Source organism: Melospiza georgiana, chromosome 12, assembly GCF_028018845.1.
Source record: "Melospiza georgiana isolate bMelGeo1 chromosome 12, bMelGeo1.pri, whole genome shotgun sequence".
In the NCBI taxonomy this organism is placed as follows: Eukaryota; Metazoa; Chordata; class Aves; order Passeriformes; family Passerellidae; genus Melospiza; species Melospiza georgiana.
Genome location: NC_080441.1, coordinates 5,408,520 through 5,426,798, shown reverse-complemented (window position 1 = coordinate 5,426,798; position 18,279 = coordinate 5,408,520). Strand labels below are relative to the sequence as shown.

Below are 18,279 nucleotides of genomic sequence, written 5' to 3'. Positions count from 1 at the left end.
CCTTAATTGCTTTCAATGGATAAATGCAAGGGTTGGCTGAGCCAGGCAGCATTCCCTGTGTCCCAGCTGCTGCAGGGACTTCATTGAGCTTCCCAAGAGTGGCAGAGTCTCTCCTGGGATTCCTTTCCTCCCATTTTTTTCCCTTCTTTTTCCCTCTTATCAAATTCATCCAATCCTCACAAGAGTGATGGGGTCTCTCTTGGGTTTCTTTCTTTTTCCCCCTTCTTCCCCCCTTTTTTCCCCTCCTTTCTCCCTGTTTTTAGGTTCATCCAGCTCTAAGTACGTGTGGATGCATACGGGCAGATCCTTGGATATAGATCCTGCATTTTTCCGTGTCATTAATCCATCAGTTCTCAGGCAGCTGCTCAATGCCATGGAGGTTTTCCATCCAATTAGGCAGGATTATGGATGGGAGGTGGAAAAACACATCAAGTTCTGCAGGGGTGAGGCTGTCAGAGAGGTTTCCTCCCACCTGCCCTTGGTTCCTGATGCGTAACCACGGGAAGAGCTTATTTCAAACATCCAGCAAACAATTCGGGAGAGCCTCTCGCACTCCCACTTCAAACCTTGCTGCTGCCCCACTTGGGAATCATTTCTGCTGGAATTCATGACATATGTTCGTTGTTTATCTTAGTGGGATGTGACTGAAAATGTCAGAGTGTTTTGTGTTAGGCAACAACCGAATAAAACAAACAAAATAAAAGCACAGCTGTAACGCTACGCTTCAAATTGTTGGATTTAAATATGTGGGATTGATAAAGGCAGCAAGAGGGTGCAGTGGTGGATAGAAAATCAGCCTGGTGACTCCAGCCAGCTGCCAAAAAAAGCCTTGGGATCCTCGAATTAGAACTGGGAATGTTCTTTGTCAGCTCTGCACTTGGAATCCAACCTAAATGCCTGAAGGGAAACAAAAGGCACATCACATCCTCCTTCCAGAGCCAGCCAGAGGGTGGAAAATGAAATATGATGGCCACAGGTTCTGGTGTGAACCCCAGGAACTTGGCTGGGGCTGGTGATGTGGGAGCAGAGCTGAGGAGGGCGGAGATCTCTGTTTGATTGGCTTTTTGTGTTTCTGAGGAGTCAGTGCAGGAGGATTTTGCCAGCAACAGTGGCTCTGGAGTTAATTGGGAACAGGATTTTGTCTTTGCTCGTGACCACATTTGTGCTGTGGTGTTCTTGCACCTACTCAGAGGCTGGAGCTGTTTTTTTAGAGCCTTCTGGCACCAGCAGCCTGTCCTGGTGCCTTGCCATTGATCTACAGTGGATCTGGAGGGGGTAAATCACCTTGGTTGTTATTTGTGTCCTGTAAAGCCTTGGAAATTCCCGTTTCAGTGAGCACATCTGCCTTGCTCAAGGAAGTGAGGAGGCATTTTCAGCAGAGCTCTGGCTGTTGGAGAGCAGAGTTGAGGTTGTAGGGTGGAGAGAACCCCAGGAGGTGATGGATCCAGCCTCTCCTAAATGGGACCAGCACTGTGACAGAGGTGACAGCAGCAGAGGAGACAGACCTCTAAAGGATAGGAGCTGTTCCATCCTGGTTCTCCTACAATCCTGCGCCTGTATTTTTCCTCATGCCAAAAAGCCCTTAGGAAGGAGATACACAGAGCTGGTGGGGCTCTACCTGCTCCAGCACCTCCCTTCAAACAGCACCTCTTGCCCTTTGAGTCCCATCATCCTCCTGAAGGTGGAAAAACCTGTGGAATGCATGAGCATAACTAGTTCATCCTGCTCCTTTTGTCCTTTCCTTTTGACCTTTACCTGGAGCTAAAATCAAGTTGATGAGTGGTTGTCCCTTAGGTCTGTCTCCTGTTCACCCTTTGATTCTGATCATCTGCAATAATCAGATTTTTTTCCCTTGAATGTGATTAAAGACCAGAGTAAACTACATCACAGCCTCCTGCCACTATTGGCATTATCTGTAAATTTGAGTTTAACTGCCCTTAGGAGCTTCACCAAATGATTCCCCAAGGAGTCCTGGGTTTTGTCAAGCCAAGCAAAAATCTCTGAGTACTGGCAGGAGAAAAAAAAAACTTTCTCAACAGCAAAAAAACCCCTGTTCCTGATGAGATCTTACGTGGTCTGAAGCTGTTTGAGCAGAGAGATTGTGGCTCTCTGGCATCTCATGTCTCTCCAGGGATTCCAGGGATGAGCTGTGACTTCCCTGCGTTTGTTTTCAGCCCGATGAGCTTGAGCTGGGGGCTGGTGTTTGGGATCAGAGGAATGGGGAGGGAGCAGGCTACTGATCCATGGAGCTCCTGGAGCAGCATCTGCTCATCTGGATGACACATGCATGGAGGTTTGTCCTTTGGTGGAATGTGAGGAGAGGAGCAGGGAGGCAGCAAAGGCCACTCTCAGCCCTAAGCCACCACATGAGAGATGATTCCCAGCCCTTGGTGCCGGGGCAGGAGCTCCTCTCACACCCTGTGGCCAAGCAGCCCCAGGAGTGACCTCAGTGCAGGACACTTCCCCTGGAGGCACATGGGAAGTCCATCAAAGAGATGAAGAATTGCCTCAAAAATTGCATGGAGCCAAGGGAGTGCCTCATAAGAGTCCAAAATGAGCTGCAAACTGTCCTTGATCTCCCAGGCTGGTGGAGACTGGCTTCAGGCTGGGACTGTCCAGCACAGGGCTAGAGGATCATGAATGTCACTGTCCCCAAGCCATTTCTGGGGACTCTGCAGCTCTCACTCCGCAGTGGCACAGGGCAACACAAAGCAAAGACTCCTGGAATTCAGTGTTGTGCTGGTGGAGCAGGCTGGGATGGCCCTCTGGTGCCTCTGGGAATGGCATGGGACCGAGATCCCACTGGATGAAGGGCAGGGAGGGAGCTCTTGCTTGTGGGGGCTGTTGTGGAGCATCTCAATTTAAGGTGTAACCAGGCAAAGGCCATTAAGGGTGGCTGTGTTCACACGTGAATTTTCAGGAGTTTTAAACAAGATTGAAACAAAAGCAGGGAGAGAAGGAAAAGTGGGGCTGAGGAAAGCTGGAATGCCCTGGGCTCTGTGCTATGGACTCACAAATCCCACAGCGCTGTTTCATCCTTCCCCTACTTTGTGTCTGGATTCCCTCCCCATTCCCTTACCAAACATATTCTCTGTGTTCAGATTTGTTGAAGTTAGTTCTAGTTCACACCCTGGCTTGGGTTCCTCAGAGTGTGGGCAGCACTTTTTCTCCACTCTCAGCCAAGGATCTCCCTTCCTTCTCAAAAAGCCACTCTGGGAAGATGTGCCAGAATTCATAGCACAGGATGTGATTTACTTCTGGGATGTTTTCCTAGATTTATCATTTATCATATTCTCTAAATATTCTGCAGCAATAATCCCAAGGCTGCTTTTCAGCAGACCCATTGCTTTCTCTCGAGTTGGTAACGAAGCACTTTCTTTTTCAGGGAAAAGGGAAAATATTCCTCTTGTTTCAGTGTTTGTATCACTGACTGATAGTTCAGTAGGGTCCAAGAAGCTTTCATCTGGATAGACCAAATTTCCTGAAAATGTTGAAAACATATTGGTTCCAAACCTCCCCCGAAACCACATGTTCTAGATTAGGCATGTGTTGGGAGCTTTCCCCAATCCACTGGAATCTGGCATTAATAACCCCACACTTAAAAATATTTGAAAAGCTTTACATTTCTTCTGCCCATGAGAATGAAATGAATGTCACTGCACCAGCGCTGGAAAGGCAAGTGCTGAGTTCTGGAGGTTTCTTGTTCATTGGGAAAGCTGACATCCCGGATGGCAGGAGGTTCATCATCACCTGGAATCTCCAGGAACACCCAAGCTGCTCTTCCCACCTTTGGTATTGGTAAAATAGGGATAGAGGGGTTGGTTGATGGGTAGGACTTCACCCAGAGTCCTTGAGGTTGGAAAAGCTCTCCAGGATCATCCAGTCCAAGCTGTGACTGATCCCCACGTTGTCACCTGCCCAGGGACTGAGTGCCACATCCAGACCTTCCTTGGACACCTCCAGGGATGGGGACTCCACCATTTCCAGTGTTTGAAAGGATGTACAAGGAGGCCAGAGAGGGACTCGTCATCAGGAATGGCCGTGAGAGGACAGTGAGAAATGGGTGCAAACTGAAAGAGGGGCAGTTTTTGGACATGTGGAAGAAATTCTTCCCTGTGTGGTTGGTGAGGGGCTGGAATTGATTTCAGCGTAGCTGTGGCTGCCCCATCCTGGGAAGTGTCCAAGGCCAGGTGGGACAGGGCTTGGATGGGGAGGTGTCCCTGCCCATGGCAGGGGTGGGACTGGATGAGCATTAAGGTCCTTCCAACCCAAACCATTCCATGATTCTGTGACTTAGTGATTTAATGTTTATTTTATGAAGGAGTGAGAAGTGGTGTGGTGTTTCTGGATTGCACCAACCTCTCATTAATCACCACCATTTTGTCTTTAATCTGGAACCTGGGATGAGGAGAATTCCTCAGTACCTCCATCCTCTCCTCTCCCAGGTGGAGGGGAGATGGAAACACTGAGGTGCCTCAGTTGAATTACCTGGTCTTACATGTCCCCAGACCAGTGTCACACTTAGGGAAGAAGGTTGAGGATGTTCCGTAGTAACTCAGTGCTAGGAAATAGGAGAAGGATCAATAATTCCAAATGACTGCTGAAAACAGTCTCGGATGGATGGATGGATGGATGGATGGATGGATGGATGGATGGATGGATGGATGGATGGATGGATGGATGGATAGATGGATGGATGGATGGATACCCAAAACTGGTGGCTGCTGCCATGTACCTTTCCCAAACTGGATGAACTTAAAGACATCACTTGGTGTTGTGTCCTGAATGAAATGATGCTGCTAAAACATGTTTGTGGCATTCCATGGCTTTTTTCTGCTCTTGGCAACTGGGAATTCCAGCATGTTCAGCACCTCTTTAGGTGTATCCTTTGTTTGGCTGATTCCTATAATGGTCAGCCTTTTATAGGTTTGGTATAAAATCAGCATAATTACAAAGATCTGTTCCCGTCCATAAAACCAGTTGGAACTGTTTGGCAGGAATTTAAACTATTTCTTGTTAATCCACACACACAGCTAATAAGGGAATGCAGGGGTTTTTTAATATCCTATTTATATCAGCAGATGTCCTAAAGAAGTTTGGGATATTTCTGTATTTAGAGTAAATCATAGCAGTGTGTAGCGTGCAGAAAGAGAGATTGGAGGGGGGGCAAAGTCAACTCTATTAATCTTGCTGAGAGCAAACATGTCACATGTAATATCCTTGAGTTGCATCACCATCTGGGATTTTTCTGAAGGCCTTGGAATGGCTCCAGCAGATGGTATGGCTGCAGGAGCAGGGGCTGGAACCTGCTCCCTGAAGCCTGGGGAGATGTCTTCTGCTGCTGGCTGGGCCACAGCTGGGGGTTTGCACACCAAAAGCTCATCTCTTGCAAGGGTTTCCCTCAGCTTCAAGTGAGGTGTTTGCATCTGAACCCACTTCTTATTCCTTCCTGGATCTTTTCTGTGGAATTCCTCTTATTTCAATTCATCTTTCTGTATCAGATGATTCAGATTGACTTCACTGTTCCCAGGATTTCCTCAACCTCAACCCTTCCCTAAGTGGCATCAGGATTTCCCCATGTTTTCCAGAGTTATTCCCATTTTAAGATTGTGTTTCTGCCTTGCCAGGCTGAACAGCAGCAGCTGAACACGTGCAGGTGTCCTCCAGCATCCACCAGAACACTTTATTATTTCCCATATATTTATATATATTTTTTTTATAGGACTGTATATTTTGTATGAATGAATCTCATTCCATGCTTATTATCCTTCAAAGCCATCCAGCCTGTCCTGCTTTCCCAGTCCATTTCTGTATTAACAGCTCTGGCCAACTTCCCTCCCCCTAAACAAGGGGGTGAACAGAGCTGACAACTCCTTCAAGGAGGAGTCAGAGTTTAAACATATATTTAATTCCAGTTGAAAGATGGGAAAAGCAGAAGGGGGATGGACTTCCCAAGGTCTGGGCCTGGTTTGGCCTCAAAGGAGAACAGGCAGCATGTGGAAAGGGAGAGGTGGAATTAGTGGGAAGAAGGATAGAGGTCAGGAAGAATAACTGTGCTTGGGTGGCTGTCGCATTCACTCCTGGCAGCTGGGACCACCTGGATCTCTGGGACATTCCTGATGGCCATGGAAAGGGGTTATCAGGAGCAGAAAGGTGCACACTTAAAAAGAAGGGAAAAAAGGTGCCAGGGAACAGCTGAGAGGTTGGGCTGCTTTCAGATCCCATTGGGACTGGAATAAATCCTCAACTGCAGCATGGCAAAGTCCCTGAAATCAGGCGTGGGAGCTGTTGATCAGTCAGAAATTCTTCAAGTCAATTGAGTTTCTTTCTCCATGAAGGTGGCAGGTCTGTAGACTCTGGAGCAGCAGAAGATATCCTGTAATTTGGTTTTTATACTCCTGGACAGTGAAGGATCACAGTGGATACACCTGTGATCCACATCTTGGAGTGGAAAAAACAGAGTTTTCTCTTAGGCCATCCTTGGAATCAAGGGCTGCGTGAAGCCACAGTAAATAAATGGTTTGCATAACTTGTAGGTATTTAACCATCAATTAAGAGGTAACCAGTGGGTCAGATATATCATGGAATCCCAGATTGGTTTGGTTGGGAAGGACCTTAACACTCACCTCATTGCCCTGCCATGAGCAGGGACACCTTCCCCTATCCCAGGTTGCTCCAAGACCCATCCAGCCTGGCCTTAGACACTTCCAGGGAATGGGGTATCCATTATATTATAATTATATTATCTGTGTGTTCAACCATTGCATTTAACAAGCTTAAATATTTTGAAAAGTATTTTAAAATATTATAACAAGTTTGATGTTTAAACATTGGGTTGTGGCTTCTGAAAACCCTGGCAGAAAGGATTTTTTAGTTACCATTTTTCTCCTCTGCACATCTAGGCAAGTTTTCAAACCTTATGCTTCAACACCTCAGCACCTGAGAGGAATACTGATCTGAAATTTTGGTGGCCCTCAGCTTAGACCCAGTAATTTATTACCATTTTAGCCTAAATGGAGCAGTAGCTCACGAACTTCCCATTTTGAGCAGAACCAAGGGAAATTCTGCTGTATCAGAAGCTTCAGCTCTGTGCTCCAATTAAACGATCCCCCCCTGCTCTCGGGAGGCGAACAGATGCAAACCCCAGAGAGACTCAGAAGCTCCCAAGCTTAATAATCCTGAGTTTTTTTCCCCCCTCGTGTCAGGAATACTTTTGTGTCTGTCGAAAGCTCCACTTGCAGATCCATAACATCTCTCTCTGTCGTGCCTGGAACAGATGCGTGTGTTGTAATATAGACTGCGAACATTGACATCCCATGTGGTTCTCATTCCTCCCAGTCATCTTTGAAGCTAATTGGATCCAGCCAGCCCAAATGTGTCTGGCTGGCCACAGCTATTTGTACTTTCACTCTGGTTCTGGTGCTAATGGTGGGATCTATGGAACATGAAATAAACTCTCGTGACTCCGAGGGCTGCCGAGGCACAGCCGCTCGCGTCTCGCTGGGCTGGGATGGGCTGGGATCTTTAAATGGGATTTTTTTTCCACTCTTCTAATGTTGTTCAGTGGCTGGTGGCTACAATGAAGACTGGTGGGGCTCAGAAGTGCAGAATCAGGAGCCTGGTTGTCCGGCCTAAAAGGTTTTGCAATTTGGTGTGACTCCCTAGTGGTATACTGGGATGGCATTGTTAGGAATCCATGTGTTGTCCAACCTTTGAGTATTAGAAAAAAATAGTAAATGAGCAGAAATTATCATTTAGATGGAAGGATCTTAAAGCTCATTCATCCCCATGGGCAGGGACATCTTCCACTATTCCAGGTTGCTCCAAGCCCTGTCCAGCCTGGCCTTGGACACTTCCAAGGATGGGGCAGCCACAGCTTCTCTGAGCAACCTGTGCCAGACCCTCACAGGGAGGAATTACTCCCTTAAATTATATAAATTATATAATCTCCCATTTATAGGTAATGTCTTTTACAGATAATGCCTTTTATAGATAATACCATCATTTTCCCATGACCCAACAGCACAATGTGGGAAAATCAATATTTCTGTTGGAAAAGCATCAGTAAAGTTGATGGGTAATTTCTCTGGTTCTTTTCCTGTCTTTCCTCTACCTATCTATGGGGAAATGGCTTTTCTGTTGGGAATTTACCTTTCCCCACCCCCTCAGACTGAAAGCAACCTCATTACTTTCAGTTGGTTATAATTTTATTTCAGTTAAAGGTGATTTCAGTCATTGCTGTGCTAAACCCCAGGTTTTAGTGGGATTTTCTTGATGAATAGCAAGGGAGTATTTGGGGATTTTTGAAGTTAATTCCCATACATGATGAATTCTTGGGGAAGCAGTGGAATATGTTTCACACTTCAGCCTCAGCTCACAAAGTCCTGTCATTTCTCAGATCCACTGTAAATATTTTCTCTCTGTGCTCGGGAGATTTGGGTTCCCATTGTTTCAAACAGCCAGTTCAGAATAATTCTTTGCTTTTGTGGTTTTTTAGTGTTTTATTCTTATTTTTAAACAACTTGGCTCACAAGGAGTCAGCAGGGGGTTGGACCAGATGATCTTTAAAGGTCCCTTCAAACCCCAACCACTCTGTGATGCTCTGAAATTTGGGTTACTGCTCTCAGCTGAGACCATTCCTGTGCTGCTGCATGGGCCACAAATACATCCATTGTCCACTTGAAAAATAAAATGGCAATGGGGATTTTCTCTGATGAAATGATCACTGAATTTCACTAATTTTCTTTCTTCTTTTCCGCTTTGTAGGTCCAAGTTCAGTGAAAAACAAGAAAAAGGGTAAGTTTGACTTTTAACTGGATTTTCCTCTCTGTGCTTTGTGAATTCTCTTCAGCCAATACAAAGGAGAAACCAATGGCAGCTTCCCTCTCGAGGAAAGGCTGAAATAACACCCACAAGCACCCCTTAAAACTTCCTTAAACACTGAAAGAAGTTAATTACATCGTACAGAAGTAATCCTGAAGATTCTGCGATTGAAAAGTTGAGTTGAGTCAGTACCAAATACCAGGAGCTGTTGCTGTTTTCCTGCCTTGGCTTTCATCCCAGTCCTGCCAACTTGCAGCTTGGATTCTCCTTCAGACCCACCAAACTCAGCATGAACACATTTTGCATTCTGCTTTTCCTTGTTTTAACCTCCAAATTATCATTTTATGAGCCCCTTTTGAGTGTTGCTCAGCCCTCGAGGTTTTGTGGATTTCGTGATGTTCCTCAGGCAGTTTGCAGTGGATTGTTGGGATTTGGGTTATTCAGGCAGCCCTGTTGTGGGGGGTTCCTGATGCCATCCTTGTTTCTGTGGGACTGCTGGGAACACTTAGAGTCCCACACTTAGGTCCCACACATAGGGTCCCACATTTAGTTCCAGGAGTTTGAGCAAGTCCAAGGATGGAGCAGTTGCGTTTTCAATGTCTGTACTACTGCAGTTGCACATCAAATGGCTCTAATCTTTGGATGCAAACTCCAGAGCCACAGCTGAGAGGTGGGAACAGGCCACACTTAGCAACTTTGTTTGTATTTACCCCGAGAAGCAGCGTAAAATTGTATGTTGGAGAAGTTTGTCCTAACAAAGCTCAGCCCGCGTTCAATCAGCCCCACAAATAACAACGGATGGCTGCAGCCTCCGGAGCAATTCCAGAGGGGCAAGGGGATCTTGTGGAGCTGGATTGCATACAGCTGTATAAAATAGCTTAATTTTATGGTATTGTCATATTTAATTCCTTTAGAGTTCCAGTTCATTGTTTGATGAGTAAGGATTATGGAGAACTCCCTGCTTTTGCCTGCTCTGAGTTTCAAAGCCTGTGGGTATGGACATGGGAGATTTGGCAGGCTGGGATTTGGGTGCTGGGACCCTCCTTGGAGACCTGACAAGGGAGCTATCAGATAATAAACAGAATATCTTATGTCTTGTGAGGTTTGTTAATGCAGAGAAATGGTTGAAGTGCCTCGGAGGAGGGAAAGGCACAGAAATGTGTGGCTGGGATGAGCAATTGTGTCACTGCTCAAGCAGCAGCTCCCTGAGTAGCAGAGCAGATTTTGGAGGCAGATGAGTTAAACCAGCTGTGATGTGCCTCCCTCTTGGGAAGGGAAGCCTGGAGTGACAGCAGCAGCATTCCCAACTCCGTGGCTGCAGTCCTCCCTTGGGAGGGCCTGGATTGGAGGGATGTCAGTGAGAGGAGTTTGGTGTTGGGAAAAAGGTTCAAGGTGATCATTTCCAAAGCAGGCCATCATCCTGAAGAGAAGTACTGGATTAGAGGAGGTCTGGATTGTGGCCAGCTCAGGTAGGAAGTCATGGCTGCTGATTTGGGGAGAAATACTGCTGTGGAGATTTGTTCCTGAAGCCTTTTCCCACTTTTTCTAGGATACCAGTGTGGCTTTACTCACCCCTGCTTACTTTAACTTCATTTTCTGCACATCTAAATTATGTCCACAGTTGTCCCACCCTGATGTCCTTGCTCCTGGCTAGTGGCCACCTAGAGATTCCCAGTCCTGTGCTAAAACAGATGGATTTGTCCTCACACTTCTGTCCATTACAAGGATGGATATTAGTAGAGAAACAAGTACATAAATGTGCTCAGAAACTATTCCAACAACTATAATTTCATATCCCAACTGCTGCTGTCATCTAAATATGAGTTTAATTCTGTCCTACTGGGGACCTTGTGGCAGCAATTGAAGAGATTTTACTCTGTTTATGTTCCTTGGCAGAAAAGCTGTTCCAAAGTCGCATTTTAAAACCTACATCAAAAGAACATCAATTTGTCAGGAAAATCAGGAGAGTGGGGACCAGGCTTTCCCTGCAGAGTTTCTTTCATCCCACTCTCTGTATGTAGGAGTCATTCCTGATGTGGTTGTGTAATTTCTCTTCCTTGGGACCTGTGGGGTGTTTGAGGATCATGGTAGGGAAGAAGATTTTTACCACTAGGCTGGTAAAATACTGGGACAGGTTATCCAGGGAAACTGTGGCTGCCCCTGGATCCCTGGAAGTGTCCAAGGCCAGCTTGGACAGGGCTTGGAGCAGCCTGGGCTAGTGGAAGGTGGGACTGGATGGGCTTTAAGGTCCTTTCCAACCCAAACCAGTCTGGCATCTGTGATTGTAACAATTCCCCCATGTTTCCATCCCCTGGATGGGGTTAGTCCTTCCCAAATCCAAAATATTGAATTATTTTGAGGCACGAGCAGCACAGGGGCTCCTCCAGCAACGCTGGGGAAGAGCTGGAGCTCAGCTCTGAACTGCCCTCTGGAGGAGACCAAGCCATGGGGATCATCTCCCAGTCCTAATCCTGTGCAACAGGTAGGAAAGATTATCCCTGTTTTCCGTCAAAACCCAGCAAATACAGCAACTGCAGAGTGGTTTGTGTGGTCCAGAATAGCCCAGCCATGGCTGGGTGCATTAGAACATGCTGTGGGAGCATCCTGACTGCATCGAGATGATCCCAGGTGTGTAGGGATGTGACCAGCCCCAGGGCATGGGACTTGAGGAGTGACCCCATGCTGAGGGCAGAGTGAACCAGAGCCCCCCTGAGCCTCCATCCTTTAGGAGGCCCCAGAGAGCCCCCATGCCTCGTTTCAGTGTAATTCCCACCAGGAAGGAGCCTGCAGGGTGGGCACCTGTTCCTGCCCTGCTGGCAGCGTTGTCCTCATGGCGTGGAGCCGTAGGACCCCAACCCCGGCTGTGCTGAGCCAGGAGTGATCCATCCCCAGGCTCCCATTCCCTGCAGCCCCAGTGAGGCCTGTCCTTGTGTTTTCCAGGTAAAAAGGCTGGTCCTCCAGGGCCCAACGGTCCCCAAGGGCCACCGGGGCCTCCCGGGCCGCAGGGTCCCCCCGGCATTCCCGGCATCCCCGGCATTCCAGGCACCACCGTCATGGGCCCGCCCGGCCCCCCTGGCCCCCCGGGCCCTCAGGGACCCCCCGGCCTGCAGGGCCCCTCAGGTAAGCATCCATCCAAGCTCTCTGCTCCAGGCTGGGCAGTGGGAATGCTGGAGATGTCACCAGAGTGTCCCAATGCCATGGCACAAAGGCCTGGAGCAGGACTGGGGTGTGCTGGGCCGTGTCCTGGGAGCAGCCTGTGGAAGGAGTCCCTGCCATGGCAGCAGGATGGGCTTTAAGGTTCCTTCCAACCCAAACCATGCTGGATTTCTGGGATTCTGTGGCTCTGAATGGCTGGGAGCAGCAGGAGCCCCTCAGCTCCATGCTGTGCTGCCACAGGCATCCCCTCCCTAATTAGGATTTGGCTCCCAGGGAAGGGAGATGGAGTGGATGACCTGCAGAGGGAAACTTGGCAGCTTGGCAGCCAAGAGGTTTTATTCCTGCTGTGGATCAGGGAGTGGGTTGTGCAATTTTTCCTTCTAGTGGAAGCCCATTGAATAATAAAGAATTTTGATAGCTGGACAGAAATGCCAGGAATAAACTAGGGAAATGTAGAATGGGTCTTTTTCTTCCTTGTATATTTTTAAATATTTTTAAATATTGAATATGTATGTTTTATATATTTTAATATTACCTGCACCCCATATCTCTCCTTCTGTTAATATGGAGTTTTAGTGGTTATTATGGAGTAAGAAAAGTAATTTATGTGGGGTTTCAGGGTTATTTTGGGGTAAAAAAAAGGTTATTTATGAGGGGGTTTAAGGGTTCTTTTGGGATAAAATAAGTTTTATTTATGGGATTTTTCATTCAACCCTCCTCAATGATGTGGAATTGCCTTTTGCAGGTGCCACAGACAAGGCCAGCTCCAGAGACATCCAGGTGGGTTGATCTTTCCATGGAAAAACCCAGCTTTGGGGGGCATTTTTGTGGACTGGCACGGTGCTTCCCATTAATCCTCAATCCCTGTGCTTTCCCTTGCAGCCAGCTGTGGTCCATCTCCAAGGCCAAGGCTCAGCAATCCAAGTGAAGAATGGTAAGGATCTCTTGATAATTGTGGGAAGAGCCCCTCCTGGATCCCAGTCCATCCCATGACACAGCTCCAAGATGATCCCTGCCCATCCCTGTTCTCCAATACCCCTGCCCAGACTGCCCCAGAAGAGTCTTGTGTGGAGTCTCCACCTCCATTTCCCCATAGCTCCTGTGTATCTCCCAGATTATCCCTGCCCTGCCCACCCCAGTAATTCTGTCCCCCTGAATCTCCCTCTCCCTGACCTCCAGGTACATCTCGTGCCTCCCCAGCCCCTCCATGACCAGGCCTTTTTTCCCCCCATTCTATTTTAAGCCCTCGGTGGATCCTTGTCCTATCTCTTCCTCATTTGCCCATTTTCCTCCAGTTTCCCAGGAATTTAAGGCAGGGAAGACCCAGTGGTGAGAGGACGCAGAGGTGTTGTCCAGCTCTTCCTGAGGTCCCCTGAGCACCTCTGTCCCCACCAACAGCCTTTAATCCCAGATCCTGCCAAGCCATTTCCCATCCACAGGCAGCTCCTTGCTTTCCTCCTCCTCCTTCCCACATCCCCATCCAAATTCTCCTCAAGTTGCTGCTCTCCCTGCCAACAGCTGGGGCTCATTCCTCACCTCCTGCCTCCCTGCTCTGGCTGTGCTGGACAGGAGCTGGCTTGTCCCCTCCCTGAGTCCCCACGTGCAGCTCCCCAGGGACCCCATCCATCCATCCATCCATCCATCCATCCATCCATCCATCCATCCATCCATCCATCCATCCATCCATCCATCCATCCATCCATCCTCACCCCAATCCCAGGCTGGGAGGGACTCCTGAGGGTGGGGGCTGCAGGAAGGGGCTGCAGGATCCCTGTCCATGAATCCCTGCCTCACACATGGGATGGGGAGGGCTGGCCACTGCTCCTGGGGGAAGGCAGCTTTCCCTGTGAGCAGTGGCAGCTGGAATTTCTCATGGACAGGGATTTGTGCTTGCAGATCCCCAGAATGAAAAGGAAACCGCCCGTTCCCAGGAACAATGTGAGGGAAAAGCTGCTGTTTGCTTACGTTCAGAAAGCAATTTTCCCTTCATGACTGGGGATGCTGAGGGTTTCCAGAGGGATAACGCTGCTCTCTAAGAGTGGGAATGCCCTGTGAGTGTCCTTCCCTGCTGCTCAGGAACAATCCAGAGCTGGGAGCCAGGAATGCTGTCCAGCTGCCAGCCTGGAGAGCTCCAGCTGATGCACAGAATAATCTGAGTTGGAAGGGACTCACAAGGATCATCGAGTCCAACTCTTAAGTAAAAGGCCCATCCAGCAGGGAGAGGAGAGGCAGATGGAGACTGAGAGGAAAAGAGTGGGATTTGACAAACTGAGGCACCTACAGAGATTGGCTCAGTTTGGGGCTCATAGCCAAGTCTGTCCCTAGGTTATCCCAGTAATCCCAGAGGACTGGGTGGTGGATCCATAAATCCGTATATTGAGGGATTATTGTGTTGTGAGATATGATGCAATTTCCTACTTCCTTGTTATTCTGGCTTTTTGAAACCTTAGGCGTTGTAAAGGCAAAAGTTTTGTTATAATTATCCCAATTACAAAGTTGAGAATGGTGAAGTCAAGGAACCCCAGAATTAAAATCAATTGTGTGACCCAAAGCTGGCCTCCATTTGCCTGGAGAAGAAAAAGCTCCAGGGAACCCCTTCCAGTGCCTAAAGAGACTCCAGGAGAGCTGGAGAAGGATTTGGGACAAGGGCCTGGGCTGACAGGACAAGAAAGAATGGCTTTTAACTGAAGGAAGGTAGATTTAGTTGGGAGATTGGGAAGAAATCCTTCCCTGTGAGGGTGGAGAGGCCCTGGCACAGGATGCTCAGAGAAGCTGTGGCTGCCCCATCCCTGGAAGTGTCCAAGGCCAGGTTGGACAGGACTTGGAGCAACCTGGGATAGTGTAAGGTGTCTCTGCCTATGGAAGGGGATGGAATGGGATGAGTTTTAAGATCCCTTCCCATCCAAACCATTCCATGATGGTTCTCTGGTGACCATTCCCATGCACACAGTAGGGAATAGGGATCAAACAAGCTCAGCTGCAGGGTCAGGAGGAGGCAGGTCCATGTCCAGCCCTGGGATAAGCAGAGCACAACAGGCCCTACACTGGATTTTGAGGTGGAGAACACAGAGGGCTGGGAGGACAGGTGATGTCACAAGCCATGGTGTGTGCTCAGAGCTAGAGAGGAGTCCCTGCTCCCACTCCCTGGTGTGTAATCCTGGGATCCCCCTGTGAGTTCCCTGCTCCCCGTGGTGCTGTGACTGTGTTTGTGTTGCTCCTGCGCTTTCCTCCTGACGGGTACTGAGTGACCGCCGTTTTCTCATACTGAGATCTTTCAGGTGGAGTCCTCAATGACTGGTCTCGCATCACTCTGAACCCCAAGGTGTTTAAGCTGCATGCCCGCAGTGGGGAGCTGGAGGTACTGGTGGACGGCACATACTTCATCTATAGTCAGGTAGAAGTGAGTACGGTCCTAGGCTAACTCCTCCTATTCTTGTGTTCCGGTGGAAGCCTTGCATGAACCACGAGAGGGCTCCAGACAACAGACAAATGCCAGCAGCTTGTGTTCGGCTCAGGAGGGGTGTGGGGAGGAGTGTCACACCCCTGTCACCGCCAGGACACCGCCCGCCAGGGATTAGTCACTGAAAGCACACCCCACACCAGCCAATCTCGGGGTTATCCCTCTGCTTATCTATATCCCGGCCCTTCCAAACCTCCCTGCAGGCAGGACACTGAGCTCAGTGCTTTAAAAGACCCAAACTCTGGTCGTTTGTGGTTATTTTGGAGCTGTGTCACTCTGGAAGCACAGGACTCCCAGTCCAGGTGGTTTGGCCAGATTCCAGCCCAGGTGACTCCGTTTGCCTCCCCAGATCTGTGTAGCTCCTCCCCAGAGCCAGCTCTGGGATGAAGTGGACCATGGATGTCAGGTGCTCTTCCATGGAATAGGTGACACGTGTCCAGTTTGGATGGGGACAGAAAATACAACTCCACATGGGCCAAAGTATAATTGTTTCACAAGATGTTGATTGCTGGCCACAGTGTTGGACCAGTGAAGCCTCATCATTTGTGGTCCATCAAGGAGCAAAAAGGGATTCAGTGTTCAGGCAGCTCCTGCCTCCAAAAGGGCTGGATTTCCTTTCTCAGGATGAAGCAGCTCCCTGAGACTGACTTCTCCTTGGACAGGTCTTCCTCCTGCAGCTGTTTGGAATCAGAGTGTGGGAGAGGGTTAAGTGAGGGCAAGTAGAGTCACAGAGCCTTGGAAGAAGTCAGGGTGTTCAATCAGTAGCAGCACTGTGAGGTGATTTCCTTCCAAGCTGTGGAGGTTGGGGGAGCCTTTTCCCTGTAATAGCTCGTGCCTGTGCAAGCACCGAGTCCAGTACCCAGGAGGCAGCTCCCAGGCCACCTTAGGGCAGTTCTGATGTCACCACTAAAGGAGGCTCCTGGCACCAGGAAGCAGGACTGGCCAGGTAAGTGCAAGAGGCCTTCAGTGGAATGTGTGTGTCTGTGTGTGGGGTGAGAAGCTGCTGTAGCACGCAGGGGGTCCTGCATGGCTCTGTGCAGGTGTGTGAAATAAGCAGGATGGTAGCTCAGCCTTAGGCACACGGATTCAGGGGGTTTTGCATGCTTGGGTCAGTCTGAAGTGGAATAAAAGAGGCTCCTGGTTGGTTTGGGACAAGTCACCTGTGAGTGCAGGTGTTGGGGCCAGCAGGAGCTGCACACACCCCCAGGACGCTGCACTTGCTCCCCACACCCAAACCCCCTCCCTGACGCCTTTCTCCCCCCTGCTTCACATCAGGTCTACTACATCAACTTCACCGATTTCGCCAGCTACGAGGTGGTGGTGGACGAGAAGCCCTTTCTGCAATGCACTCGCAGCATCGAGACCGGCAAGACCAACTTCAACACCTGCTACACGGCCGGCGTGTGCCTGCTCAAGGCCAGGCAGAAGATTGCTGTGAAGATGGTCCACGCTGACATCTCCATCAACATGAGCAAGCACACGACTTTCTTTGGGGCCATCCGCCTGGGAGATGCACCCGCGTCCTAGAGAGGAACTTGGCGTGGCCAGGGACGCCCACGGAACTGCCCAGTGCTGCTGTTCATAAAGCCTATCAGTATTTCAGGGGTTCTGTAATCCGGCCATAAAGGAAACTGATCCAGAGCTATTTATTCCTATATGTGAATGCAGGAAGCACAATTGTCCTCTGTGACTCGCGGGGAGACTCGGATCAAACCAAAAAGCTGGTGGGGAGAGCGTTGTGAGGAGGAAAGGCTGTTGGGTGTGCCTTGTCTCAGTATTTCAAGTATTACTGCACTGATACTCTGCTCTGTGACCTTCACACGAGGCTTGCTGGGAGAGCTGGGGGCTCTGCTCGGATGTTGGCGCTGGCAGGAGCATCCCAGGCAGGAGGGAGCGGGAGGACACGGACTCCTGTCCCCAAATCCCAGCCAGGCTCCTGCATGTGCACGCTAACCACAGCCAGGAAGGGGGTTCTGGCTCCCTGCCTTCCCAGGGGGAGCTGGAAGGGCTGGGGGGCGAGGGGAGGTGCGTGAGATAGGGTCAGTGGTGTTTACATTCATCCTCAGGAGGAGGAGGAGGAAAAGTGCCTCGACCTAGAGCTTGGAAGCAAAAGCAGGAAGTGCGAGAGGAAGAGGAGTAACTAGAGCAGGCTTAGCAGATAGGAAACTGCCTCCACATTCCAGAAACCACCAAATCCCAAAGAAAACGCCGATTCCCGGGTCCAGGCCTCTGCTCCTTTCAGCTCCTGCCCTTACCCCAGAGGTAACCTTGCCCCAGCGGGGGCTGCCTTCAAGTACTGCTGCTGTTACAGCAAGTTGAGTTGGGTTGGGGGTATTTTGGTTTTGTTTTGGTTTTTTTGTTTTGTTTTGTTTTGTTTGGGGGGGGGGAGTTTTGTTTTGTTCTTTTTAATTAATATTTTGCAAACCAGAACACATTTCTACAGGCTTCACCGAGCCACGTAGAGCAGCCACAAGTACTTGTGACAACACTCGGAGGAAGTTTGTTATGTTTAAGAATAAAATATTCAAACAGGAGATTTTTTTTTCTGTTTTAATAGCAACTGTCCTGCTTTTAGATGTGGTTTTTAGCCTTCCTCCCCCCACCCCTTTCCTTTTGGCACCCTTCTACCTAAAATAAGTGGTGATGGAGACTTTAGCAAAGGAAAAAAAATGGGATTTTAAAATCCGGTCCAGCATGAAGTCACCACTTTTTCTTTTCTCTGAGCCCTGCTGAGTCTAGTCATAACTTGATTTCTGGTGACTAATAGAGGAGCTGGGACACTATTGTTTCTTTTGGCTTCTTGAGCAACTCTGTCCCGTTACCTCCCCTCAGCTGGGGAG

The 18,279-nt window shown here is 49.0% G+C and overlaps 1 protein-coding gene across 2 annotated transcripts in view; it reads left to right on the top strand.

Moving 5' to 3' along the window:
• EDA (ectodysplasin A) overlaps nt 1-17,929 on the top strand; it is a 60,486-nt gene extending 42,557 nt beyond the window's left edge. The window contains exons 3-8 of one of the 2 annotated variants that reach the window (XM_058032685.1): nt 8,767-8,796; nt 11,764-11,943; nt 12,725-12,759; nt 12,862-12,913; nt 15,249-15,373; nt 16,715-17,929. In XM_058032685.1, the coding sequence (XP_057888668.1) occupies nt 8,767-8,796; nt 11,764-11,943; nt 12,725-12,759; nt 12,862-12,913; nt 15,249-15,373; nt 16,715-16,966 (674 nt within the window). In that variant the 3' untranslated portion in view covers nt 16,967-17,929. Of the gene's footprint in view, nt 1-8,766; nt 8,797-11,763; nt 11,944-12,724; nt 12,760-12,861; nt 12,914-15,248; nt 15,380-16,714 lie in introns of both variants that reach the window. The other variant, XM_058032684.1, reaches the window with a different exon arrangement.
• The last annotated feature ends 350 nt before the right edge of the window (nt 17,930-18,279 follow it).